General features: G+C 47.3%; 1 protein-coding gene across 1 annotated transcript in view; it reads left to right on the top strand.

Moving 5' to 3' along the window:
* The window catches only part of LOC144935275 (zinc metalloproteinase-disintegrin-like MTP4), a 70,987-nt gene extending 59,422 nt beyond the window's left edge, over positions 1–11,565 (top strand). Inside the window, exons 17-22 of the mRNA XM_078861845.1 lie at positions 543–627; positions 1,241–1,340; positions 3,977–4,070; positions 7,580–7,972; positions 10,362–10,418; positions 11,378–11,565. Coding sequence (XP_078717971.1) covers positions 543–627; positions 1,241–1,340; positions 3,977–4,070; positions 7,580–7,972; positions 10,362–10,418; positions 11,378–11,443 — 795 coding nt within the window. The 3' untranslated portion in view covers positions 11,444–11,565. The remainder of the gene's footprint in view (positions 1–542; positions 628–1,240; positions 1,341–3,976; positions 4,071–7,579; positions 7,973–10,361; positions 10,419–11,377) is intronic.
* The last annotated feature ends 1,251 nt before the right edge of the window (positions 11,566–12,816 follow it).

The following is a 12,816-nucleotide window of genomic DNA, read 5'->3' as shown; positions in this document are numbered from 1 at the left end:
GCAGCAGAGGTGAAAGAGTGACCTGCCACGGCCATAGAAATGTGGAATTTCCACCGTCCAGCCTTAACTATGTTGACGCAGCCTTAAATAAGTGATAACATTCTTCATTTTGTAAATTGCCTTTCGTAACGAAATCTGAAAGTGCGGTACAAAAAAAACGACACTCCCAAGTTGGAATACATTCTAAACGAAATACGATAAAAGCTAAATATAACATTAACAACTACACTCATAATGCAGATAGCAGGACCTACTATAAAAAAAACAATAATACATTTACACAGTTTTGGTAAAATCCTACCAAACTACAGGAAAAAGTACCCGGTGCAATGTGTCAACTTCAGCACTAGGGAGACAAAGGTGGCCGGTAATAGGTGCTGGTCTCACCGTGCACCGTGCCGGCCTTAATAGGAGCTTGCTGACAGCACTTGCCACAAACGACTTTCTGGCTGTAGGGGGATGTTTATTACTGCTGATGTGTTGCGCGCGTTCTGCGTGTCTGTGCGTGCACTACACGTGTGCGCGTGCGCGTGTGTGTGTAGGTGTGCAACAACAAGAGAGAGTGCCACTGCGACTACGGTTGGGCGCCCCCCTTCTGCAGCAGCCTAACCCCACACATGCGCACAGGTGCCGGCGCTCGCATGCCCCCCGCTCTGCTGTGCTCCGTTGTCGTGTCGACTGCAACGCGTGTGAGACGGGCACTTTGACTGTGACATTTGGGCCTAGGGTGGTGTTCACCACTCTCGGAAGCGTTCGTTCCGATCGCAAAAGCCAGCCTCGCCGGAGTACAATCACTGAGTTAGGCCACGTGGTAGTTTCATGCCAAAACTCTTGTACTTGAGCCTCTACCACCCGACAAGATTGTGACATTATTATTTGTACGTGGCCAAGGTGTGCATCAAATACTGACCAATAAAGTGGCTCTCCGGTGGCTTAAGAATTTCCATGACGAATTAACACCAATATAGTACCGTGTTTCACTCAGTCTGCTTTATATATATATGTATGTTGAGCTTCTTTCACGCCGTACGTAGCCGACCGTGCTAACCGCTTGACTACGTACGGTGCGTGTTGGAATCGAGCTGAGACAAACCACTTAGGAAGCTACCCCAGGCACAAACCCCACGATCTCGGTGGTGTCCACTCTGTTCTCTGACGTGAGCATTCTCAGTCCCCTGATCCCTGTGGCCACCGCAGGTTTTAATTCTCCACTGCTGCTCGTCTGCGACTGCGTGTGCAGTGGTTCTGGCGCTAGCGCTGGCCCTGGGAGCAGCTGGAATGTTGGCGCTGGTCGCTGCCGTCTGCCACTGCCGGAGGCGCAGGAAAGCGGCGCACGAACGGTGATCATGGGAGTTGGGTATTGGCGATGGCCAGTGATACCAGCTGGTCTTCATTAATACAAATACAATGACAAAGACCCCCCACAATTTTACTTGTAGATCATCGGGGCAAAGTGCTGCTCGTGAGTGGTGTTACAGCAGACGAGGGGGCGGTGTGGCTGGCGTGACGCACGGTTGACTCGCTTTGTCTCCCCACTGCTGCTTATGAGCACACCACACCAGGCATTTATAGCAATATGAATATATGTAGGAGAAGCCTAGGCCTAGTCACATGCACATGGATGTGCATGGCCAGCACCTGAACCAGGGTCTCTATAATTGTAGCATAGATTGCTAACCGCTACACCATTGCTCTAAATACTTCACACCTGTACATGCACAGAACATTGTACACGTCACTGGAGTGTAGAATGCATGCAAGTTTGACCTCTGTTAATGGAAGTAATTTTGGGTTTTTTTCTCAACAATTATTTTGCATGTCCTCATCAGTGCGAGCAGCACAGCATAACCACACAGGAGCTTTGAGGATGACCCAGAAGTAACATCGCCAGCCTTGGGCAGGCATCCTTTAACGGTATATTTTTCCACAATCTCTAGGCTGTGTTCGACAGCTCGGAATATGATGACTTGATTCACTGCAGCCCATGTGCTGCATAAGCACTTAGAGCTGGGCTTGGTCAACTTAATACCAAAACTAATTTTATATTGGTTAAGGATGGTATTTTATTAATGACCGGGCTGACATCATGAACTCAGCTCTACTTGAGAATCTGGACTACTCCCCAGTGATTACCTGGATTCAAACCAAAGTTCTTAGCGGTTGCTGGCTCAGCGCCTTGACGTGGGCATTAGCCCTCTAAGCCACCCGGCCATTTTCCGGGCAACCGTTTATCTGCAGGCTGAGTGAACTGTGGCTTGCCCTTGCTGGGTCTGGTTTCCAATTGCTTGCCAACAGAAACACATTTCTTTCCTAATTAGAGGAAATGGAACCTTAGGTCAGTGCAGCTATATACCACCGCGTTGCATGGGTTTGCGCATTAAAAAAAAACTTCTTCATACATGGCACACAACAGGAAAACAGGCACACACGTAAACATTTGTCCATGCACTGGAAGATAAACGTCCCCATTTAGCCGCAAAGACCAATGTGGTAAGCGCCGTCTGTGAGCGATTGCTGAGGCTGGCACTGCGTACAAGTTGGTGGTGGTGTTGAGGCTGCCTTTGTTTCCCCAATGCTGACGTTCGCACTCTGCACACGGAACTCATTTCGGGCTGCGTTGACCTAGGGGTTGCCCACACCTACTTCAGATATCTCTCTCGCCATTGATGCTTATGGCTGAGAATCACACCCAGGTCACCAGGATTGCAGCACAGTGCTGCTAACCCCCCCCACACTCACGCATATACACACACATGCACATACACAAAATACACTAACATCAACGTACAGACTCAGCGGTTCCAAAATTAGCCAAGTAGATTGAGAAGATGACTATTGCGAGCGAGCATCTACTGTCGAGAACGTGGGACATCAGGTTTAGCATACAGTAGCTAACACACTGCCGGGCCAGCTTTGTCTTCCAATCGCTGTTGTTCATGCAATACGTATTGTACCGTTTAAGATTGAGTTCACTTACAGGAGGCCCAGGCCACATTTTACATTGTAAAAGCCAGCATTCATCTTTGGTGTTGTGTAAAGCAAGGAATTCAATCTCTGCTTCTGTGCTTTTAGCACAACATCCTGATAGGACACGACTGCTGTTTATGGATAATAGCTCTTTGTGTGCATAAATAAGCACAAAGACAAAGATAAATACCCTGTATAGCCTCAACAGGCTGTTGAGGCAAGTGCTGGTAGCGAGTAGCACCTATGAAGGCTGGCACGGGCACACGAGGGGGTGGGTGGCCAGCACCACGCCCGGATGAATAAATAAGCACAAATAAATAAGCACACATACATACATCATATACGCATTCACGTAGGCTTTCTGTATATGGCTGGCATTTAGAGATTAAACTAAAGGGGAAATGCCGCAGTCAGATCCCCACTGACCTCTAGAGTTCACCAAACCCATAATCAACATCACCTGGCCCATAAAATATAGCAGGGCCTGCCTCAGGCTTATTTGCCGATTACTGCAGACCATGTGATTCACGTTACATCGGTGCAATGCCATTGGGGAGGGGAGGGGGAGGCGGTCGGTCGGTTTTGGAAACTCATCAGAGCTGAGTTTCAGAGCGAGACTCGGGCCCAATTCTCACAGCGAGAGGCTCATTCTCATAGCCCCCCCTCGTTCTTGTTGTTTTGTATTATTATTTCGTTTATTTATCCCTAGAAAACCACACGGAGTCTCAAGACTATCTTTTTCATGGGGGGCCCTGCCACGTTTTGTTCCTAAGTGTAATCCCAGTTGAGTAATTTGCATTGGGATGTGGTTACATTGTATGTTTGTTTTTAGCTTTGGGAGGAAACTGAAGAACCCAGAGGAAACCCATCATGAACAGGGGGGGGGGGGCGGGGGGTGAGAACATAGACCCTCCACGCAGAAAGGCGCACGAGTCGAGGATCGAACCCAGGCCCTTGTTTGGTGCGAGGCGCGAGTGCTGCTGCTGCGATGCCGTGGGTGTGTTGACAGATGCAGCTCCAAGCACCCCAGGAGCGTCGCGGGCCTCTCCAACCCCCTCTTCGCGGTGCCTGCGATCCAGGGCAAAGCGCCGGCTGCACCCGAGGTATTGTGATGCTTGGAGCGCCGCAAGGGGAAGTCGGGGATGAGTTAGCCGATGCACAGCGTACAAACCAGTAAGTCAAAGAGTCAAAGCGGATATGTCTGTTCACACGTGCCCGGAGGTGCTCGTATTCAGTGACGGCTCTTGAGATCGTGGACAGAAAAAATCCACGTGGTTTTGTAGGGGGGATCATTCTGCGTATAGCATAACCACTCTTCACTTCCCACACGGTGGTACGCATTGTATCTGCCCCCGAGAGATGATGTGCCGACTTAACCACCAAACAGGATTGAAACTTCACATCCTTTCTATTCTGAGTTGCGTACTCTGCCACAAACACCACGCTCTCAGATATGCAGTTTACATTCCGCTCGCATACACACGTCCCGAGTAAAATTATTAACACACCCAACCTATGTTCAAATCCCCATACACTAACGATCTCATTGTATATCGTCACGGTCTTGAGCCAATGCTGAATAATCTCCATTCCTATGGCAGGGACTGTACCCTGGAAGACGACTAACGTTAACCTATCGGCGAGATGTGCAACGAAATGATCGGACGAGTTGACCTCGACCCAGATTTGATCTCCTGACCTTATGATCATGAGCGCACAGCCTTTTAACATCAACAACGGTGTCATTTTTGTTCATCTGCAAATCCTTCCACAATGAATGAATATTTATGAAGGGTTGTTCAATTTAGGAACGGAAATAACCTTGAATCAAGCAATACATGTGCAAGCGTCCACAAGAATGTTCCCCGGTGGCATGTGTTTAAACAAGGGATCTTTGAATAGTTTCGACTTCAATGAGTTTCATCAGCGAGGGATGGCTTGTGGAACCATTGCTCTGCCGTGCTACTAATTAGCACTGAACTGGCACTGTTAGCCGCCACGAGACAGTAGCGGAAAGGTTCACATTCCCATGTCGAAGGCGAGTCTCACGACCACCGCTGACTTCCCACAAAGTGATTATTTATTTTATCGTGCCAGAGGGGTGACGGACCGAGTCAAGTCTCCTACTGGGATTTTAACTCACAGCCACGTGATTGCAAGTAAGGGCAGTCTGCCACAAGCGTCACCTGTCTGCGTGGCTTGCTCCCTACTCTTCCTTGGCAAGACGGGGAGGCTCACTGCCGGCAAATGGCTACGCTCGTTGGCTATCTGGCACATTTTCTATCCACTCGGTGTAAAAACCATTGAGTCGGCTGCAGTGTGGCCTCTTTAAGAGTTCACTGGGACTGGAGGTACGGGGTGCGTTTAGCCAAATTCCGGGCAGGATGTGGGCACCCATTTAAATGAAAAAGAAAAACACACACATTCCAGGTTCGTGTTTTCATGAGGCTGATATTTTAAAATAAACACTCGGCCGCACCTATTTCGACGCCAGTGTTCCTGGAAATCCACTTTCCAAGTTTTCGCGAGATATTGGACAATTAACGAAGCGACACAGGAAAAGGGAGGTCAGGGTTTCGTGCATTAACGGCTATAAAATAACAAGCATGGCGAGCGAGTTGTAATGCAACTCGGGTCGAACCCAGGGGGCTGTGTGTCTTGCTGTCCAAGGACGTGTTAAACTACATTAACCTTGAGACTTGCTCGGTGGCTGTTTTTTTTAGTAACACATACAGCACTCTCTTACTAACATGAAGTCTTCATGATGTTGGCATGTCTCGTCAGATTGTATCGTCATGTATTCTTGTTGTTATGAAGTGCAACAAAAGTAAACCTCAACATCATCACCTCTGTCATTCAGGCATCAATATATATTTGAATAACCCACTGAGCTGACTTGGTTCCAGGCCAGAGCTAACATCAGTGGTGAGTTTTATCAGAACCAACCCTGTGCTTACAACTTCAGCAACCTGTAGAGACCAGCCTGGTGCAGTATGGGAAAGCATTCCCCAGAACTAACACGACATGGGGAGGCCTTCATTAGCAGTGGATTGATAAAGAGGCGACAGTTATTTGTTTATATTCATATTCATTGAGGTACGCACTTTTTGTAATTTACAGAAATGGAAAATATCTTTTTCACGAAAGTTTGAAATTAATTTAACCTTGGCCTGGCTCTGAAGGTTACACGGATTTGCAATTGTGATTCTATTCGATGTGAACACATAGAGAACGTAGCGTCAAGGAAAACTGTGATTTACCAGGCCTGTAGGAGAGACACATTGATTGTGTGTGTGTGCCACTTCCAAGGTTTGTTTTTCAATGCCACAAAGAGAGGTCTGCTATGTTTATGGCGTTACTTCGCCTCATCATGTCTCGATGCCAGCAATTATTTTGGATGTGATTGCGAATAAAAACACATTTTTTTAAACATTTCACACTGGAAATAAATGGCACAAACATTTGGTGCAATGCATAATATATAGAAACTAAATTTGAAGACAGAAATGTGTTTGATAAACTATTTGGATTAAGCTTGAAAAAAGTAATTGCTTAAGTTGCTTAATACTTGTTTTAGTTTATAGTTTGTTCATATAAATGTCAGCTGGAATAATTTTATTTTGTATTTTTACTTTTACGTCATTTTTACTCTGATAAAAAAAATGTAACTTAAAAGCAAACACTGCGTACTTGGTGAACAAGGCAATAGTGCTTTTATCACCTTCAATTTATTATTTTTAATTTATTTTATTTTTATTTTATTTTTGCTTTCATTTTTTTTTACGTGACTTTACCGAAAGAACCAAAAATATTAATTCCTGCAGTCATGAAAGTTTTAAGTCTATAGTCCACGTAGAGCCTTGTTTTCATCTAATTTGACTTCGTAATAGAAGCCCTGATAAATGAGCAACAGGCAAACGGTGACTTAACTCTTGGTGTTGGCTGAAAAGTGCGCCTGAAGGCCCCGTCAAACTCAACAACGGAAAGTGCGTAGGTGCAGCGGACTCTGTGGTTGAAAGGAGGTGCTGTCCAGGTCTTTTCTTGGAAGCTCTCATTTTCCTCAGCTCTCCCCCACACACCATTACCAAGCATCTCAGCCTCGGTGAAGGCACCGTGCCTCGTGGGGCTGATTTCCAAGGGGGTCAGATGGAATTTCCTGCCTCGTCAATGCTGGCGTCTGGGTCCCGGAGCAAAAACTACACGCTGCATTACGGGCCGAGCAGAAACAAGACAGAGCAGCCGGAACATCTCCAGTGCTGCCCTGAAAACCCATCAGGGCACCTTCTTCCAAGCGATCGAGCAACGAGTCGAATGGCTCGAGAGTGAAACGAGGCTCGCCAAATTAAACACTCGACACGAATAGACACTTGGCTCTCGTTCAGTTTCCTAAATGTAAAACATTTCCTGCCCTGCCGTAAAAAATCCGGCGCAATGATTCTCGACGCACGACGGGTGCCTCGAAAAGTGAAGTTGCGTTAAAGCCCAGGCGGCCGCGGTGACATTGAGCAGCGGGCGGTGTATTTTTAGATCGTAGCTCATTAACGTTTCCTTTCGTGCCCCCCCCTCCTCCCCGCGCGTCCCTTTTCCTCCCCCGCCACCACCTCTCCTCCAGACGCAGCCTCAGCAGGCGGGTGCCCACGCGCCCCTCCACCCGCCGCGGTTCCCCGCCGCCGCGTTCGCCCTCCGACCCGCGCGAGCCGCGCCGGCGCCTTCCCTGCAGCCCCAGCGCGCCGCGCCCGCTCCCCCGACGACGGCCGCCGCTTTCTCCGCTCTCGGGCCTCCCCCGTCCGCCCCGTCGCCCGCCCTCAAGCCCCGGCGGGCCCCCGCCACCTCCTTCGCTCTCCGACCCTTGAACCCAGCGCCGACCCCCGTGCATCGACCCCAGGGCTCGGCCGTGCCGCCCCCGCCGCCCCCCAAGCCCTGCAAGGTCCCCGGCCCCGGGGACGCGGCGCCGGCCACGCCGCCGCCGGCCGTGCAGCTGCAGGCCGCACCCCCGCGGGCCCCGGTAACTCGTGCGGACGTGTGCAGGGGAGTGCTCTCGCTCGCCGCTGCTCGCCCCCCACAGATATTTCTCCCCGTAGTCTTATTCGACTTGAACGATGTTTCCATTGCCAACAAAAACATTGACATTTGGACAACAGCTTCTTCAATTAGCTTTCGACATTGAGAGTCAGCTCTGTTTTTCATAAGCAGACATTTGCACGAATGTTCGCGTCTATACGCTGTATATACACACTGCACAATATTCCATATGCTTGTCATCTGAAATTATATACTTTACTTGGTTTTTCCCTCCCCCCCCCCAGCTTTTCCAGCGGCGTGTAAATGGATAGGTATCATCGCAGATGAAATATTTAAGAACATTGGCGGCAGGAAACGAGCCTGGCAAGGAGGTGATTGGCAAACGCTTCCAATACTACATTCTGACGTCATGGCACAGCAGTCGACAACTCGCCGAGTTACTTAAATATTCACGAGGAAGCAAATGCCTCTGCCAGCGTTCTCCTGGGTCCATACTCGTGTCACGTGTCCTTGAGATCGCTATGCCAGCCAGGCGCGGCCTCTTCTTGACGAACAGGGCAACGGCCGTGCCACTTTTACTGCCTGACCCCGAGGCGTCTACTCGCAGGAGTTCTGCGAGAGGCCACGGATGGTCATCGGTTTGCGCATGTGACGTTAAATTGCGTTTAATCAGAAATAGGAACAATGTGTTTTGCAAAATGGTATTTTCATTCGAAAGCGATGCTTTACACAATGTTTTAATTGTAAATGTATCCATTTGTTTAAAAATATATACATTTACACTGGAAAGCCAATTCACTGCTTTGACTATCTTTTAAATCATGTCTCGTTAAGCCAATATTGAAATGTGTCCAAATGTACATATTCCAATTTTGTATATTCTCCTTTTTCCTGTCTGTATCATGTCACTTGCGTCTGAGAGCAGAGGCATTTCCTCGTGATTCATGAATCTGAGGTTTGCCAGAGCCCTGTACTTGTATTTCTCCTCTGTCATCTCGTATTACAATCCTCACATCCAGATGAACGTTTATTACCCAGACATTCGTTTTATTTAGGTCTGGGAATGTGGTGATCTTTAACATGAAACCAAAAACCATATTGCATTTCGCCTCCTGTGAAATACATTGCCAACATTTTCAGGTAACAGGCTAAGGAACACTGCGAAATTCATTATAATAGGATTCAAATCCAAGCCCTTATTTTGCTATTGCTTTTATGCATTTACAATTCTTCATTTATTTTCTTTGAGCAGGTATTCCCTTCTTGAGACACTGCTTCTTCCTCTCCAGTGTCTGCCATGTGCATGGGCAGTATGTGTTTTCATGAGCATTGAGGACCGCATGAGTCAGTATTGCCATCTGAATTCCTAACAGAAGCCAGTCGCCATGCCTCGTCGTGCTTGCTTCTCCATCATGAAGGTCTGCTCTTGCATATCACGTGAACATATCACCGCAGTGAGGTGGCTGTGCGGCTTAGGTGGCTAGACTTCATGTCGTCATAGCATTGTCATGCATTACTGAGGTCCTGTGCTCATATGCAGGTGCCCACCTATGATTAATGCAATCACTCAAGTGCAGTGAGGTTTATCGTCTATGCTCAGTCACTAATAAAATATAATAGTTCAGCGCCATGCAAAAAAATGTGCACAGTTGTTTTTACTGCCACGCCGGAAGATGGAATCGATCCGGCGACCTCTGCATTGCAAGTCCAGTGCACTGCTAACCATGGCACCACGACAGCATCCACAAGTCCCATAATGCATGCAGAAAATAAGGTCATCTTAAGTTTAGTTGAATTTGGAATGGCCCAAGCTGTAATGGATAACATTTAGAACGTATTGAACGATTGTCATATGGCACAGCACTCTAGATTGACGACCAGGTGGTGCTGGGTAGTCTCTGTAACGAGAGGGCTCCAGAGAGACGTCTGTGGTGTCAGCTTCTTGGGCCGTTCCTTGGCAAGGCGAGAGGCTCTGCTGCTGCTGCTGCCGCCTGGATGAGGTCCCGTAGGGTGCTTGTAGGCCTCATGAAATGACTAACAATAACCCTATTGGGATGAAATCCGTGATACATGTTGTTTTTGTAAAACATAAAATATGTATTTAATTTTAGCATAAAAATCTGACATTTATAGCGTATTGTGTGGTATTTGAGGTTTTTTATTGCTTTTTTGAAATCCCAGGTTTTATTAATCGTGTTGTTTTTCTTTATATGTATGTTGCACTTCTTTCGCACCGTACATAGCCAACCGTGTTCATCGGAGATGCATTTCTCTAGTAATGCTCCTGCTGCACTTGATGTAGTTCTGTCCCCAGATGTTATTGGTTCTGCTGTAAAACTCTGGTGTTCATGTTGATGTTTGTGATTCCACAGGCATGCCCACCTGCTCCTGGTCGCCCTTTGCCTCCAGTAAAGGTGAAAAACCTGCAGGTGATTATTACCCATTGATATTTATTTGCTCATTGAATCTTCTCTTATCTTTCAAAGTGTTGCCGTACGCACAACAACAGCAGGATTATCTAAAATGTAAACGTGACGTTTCTTTAACCAAAGCCTTGAATTGTTACCTCTTGGCGTAATGGGAAGAACGAGGCAGAGCAGTCAATAGAGATCAACTCAGACAGATGGTGCCAATAAGAGAGTACAAATAAGGCAAACAAGAATCAATGCTGGAATAGAATATTGAATCATGGGTCCCAAATGACGATAATCTGTCAACTCGTGAATCTTCACATGCCTCACCTGTGCCTCTTGAATAATTACCACACAAACTCCCCCCCAAACCCTCCTCCCACGCACCCTGACCCACCAGCCCAACTTCCAGGCATTGTATTAGAGGTGTGCACGACTCCCACACCCAGCATGACGCCGTATCGCTGTCATTCGCGTGCCCTCTGAGATGTGTTTCAAGTGTGCGGTGCAGTGTTGGCGCCGTGGTTATGGTGCTCGACTCACAATTGGAGTCACAATGCCGTGATTTCAAATCTTATATGGAGGACCAACCCAGCCCATCCTACTTCTGGGGTTGGTAGTAATGAGTGCCTCTTTGTTGGAGGTAGCCAGCCTATGGGATCTATCATTCCCTGCTATCGGTATTTGGAATATTAACCGCTGGCTTAATTCAAACCACGCAAGTGTTTGAGCAAATGACACTTGGACTTGGCTATGAATTTAGTATTAGATTTGGATGAAAAATATTTCTACGAATGAAAATCGTCATCGTTTGTGGTGGCATAAGAGGGAAAATGAAATAAATAAAATGTTGCTAAATCCGATAATTTCAATGGCACGGTGGAACCATGCCAACAAGCCTAGGGGTGACGTTATTGACCACGATGCTGTCCATCTGCCATCCAGAGCACGGCACTGTCCTTGCATGTGGCTTGTAGATTGTGGCCCAGCTGCAGGCTGCGCTACAGCAGTCCCAGGCCCAGCGTCCTGCGAGCCCCCGGTGACTCATCGCCTCCTCTCCATGAGACGCCCAAAGGGGAGCGACTCCACGCAACTACCAGCAGCCGTGGTGGCCTCAAGGTTCAAGCGGCTAGCCTGCCCCACCAGGGTTTCCTACAATCACTCGTACCGCATAACGTGTGGCCGACTGAATTGACACAAAGCGCCGGCGAGTGCCGCTCATATACACCCAGCCACGCGTGGTGACGTTACCCCCGTAGTCCAGTCACCTGGAGGTAGGATTTGTTGCTTGAACGGAGATGGAGCCTGCATCAGACGACTGCTGAGCAGTAAAGTTCCCATATGATGCGTGCAACGCAAAAATAATGTTTTGTGTCCAACTCTTATGAGTTTTAGTTTTCATCTGTCATGTGCGTGGCTTTTCTCTTTCGGCAGTTTCCTCCCATACCTGACAGAAATGCAATAAGGGAATTTCCAATATCGTGAAGCAAGACATTGCAGATGAAGTCTTGAGGCTCATTGAAATAGTGAAATATTATCTTAGAATTTAATTCTAGATTTGAAGCTTTCGTGACTGCAAGGATCCATACTCTTAGTTTTTTTCGGTAAAGTCACGTAGGTGACTTTACTGACTTTCCCGAATCAAGTGAGGCAGGGATTCCAAGAATCCCTGCCTCACTTGATACAGCAAATCTGGCTGTGACGGTCCCACCTGATGCCGGAGACTTGCGTTGCCTCCGAAACGTCGTGATTTTTTATTATTTTATTTTTATTAATTTTAATTTCATTTTTTTACCTACGTGACTTTACCGAAAAAACTAAGAGTATGTATTATCTTAGAATGCCATTTTTGTTTTACTCCACCTGATGGTGTAAGTGTTTACGTTTCGTTTTGAATGCTTGGGCAGATACACCTGGAAGAAATTGGACCCCTGAGCTTTGTATGACATGAGCACCCAAAGCTCACGTTGTTTGAAAGTGGTACTTGGACAACCTCCTCTTGTATCAGCCACTCTCAAATCTCCTCCTGCACTCCAACGTGTGCCTTCACAAGAGAACACGATTGACGTCATCTCAATACAATGTTGTTTAATTTCTACAGCGGTGAAGAAGACATTTACTGTTGCCATATGTGTGTACAGCCATACCTTAAGCTGTGTAAAACAAAACTGTTATACAGTCTCCACACTTCCACAGCACAACACATCGCACATTAAACATCTCACCATGGTAGCGATGGATATTTTGTTTAAATGAATGCACCGCATGTGTTGTAGGATAATAACTCAGGTGGCATAAAAGGCAGAAATACAGCGCCCTTCAATGGTCTATCTCATGCAACGAAGGGGCTCTCTTATGACAGAGCTGGGGTTGGATTCATTGTAAAACCACGTTTTTTCTTATTTTGTGCGGCCAT

Source organism: Lampetra fluviatilis, chromosome 12 (assembly GCF_964198595.1).
Source record: "Lampetra fluviatilis chromosome 12, kcLamFluv1.1, whole genome shotgun sequence".
In the NCBI taxonomy this organism is placed as follows: domain Eukaryota; kingdom Metazoa; phylum Chordata; class Hyperoartia; order Petromyzontiformes; family Petromyzontidae; genus Lampetra; species Lampetra fluviatilis.
The sequence above is the reverse complement of the archived record's forward strand: the minus strand, read 5'-3'. Positions and strand labels throughout refer to the sequence as shown.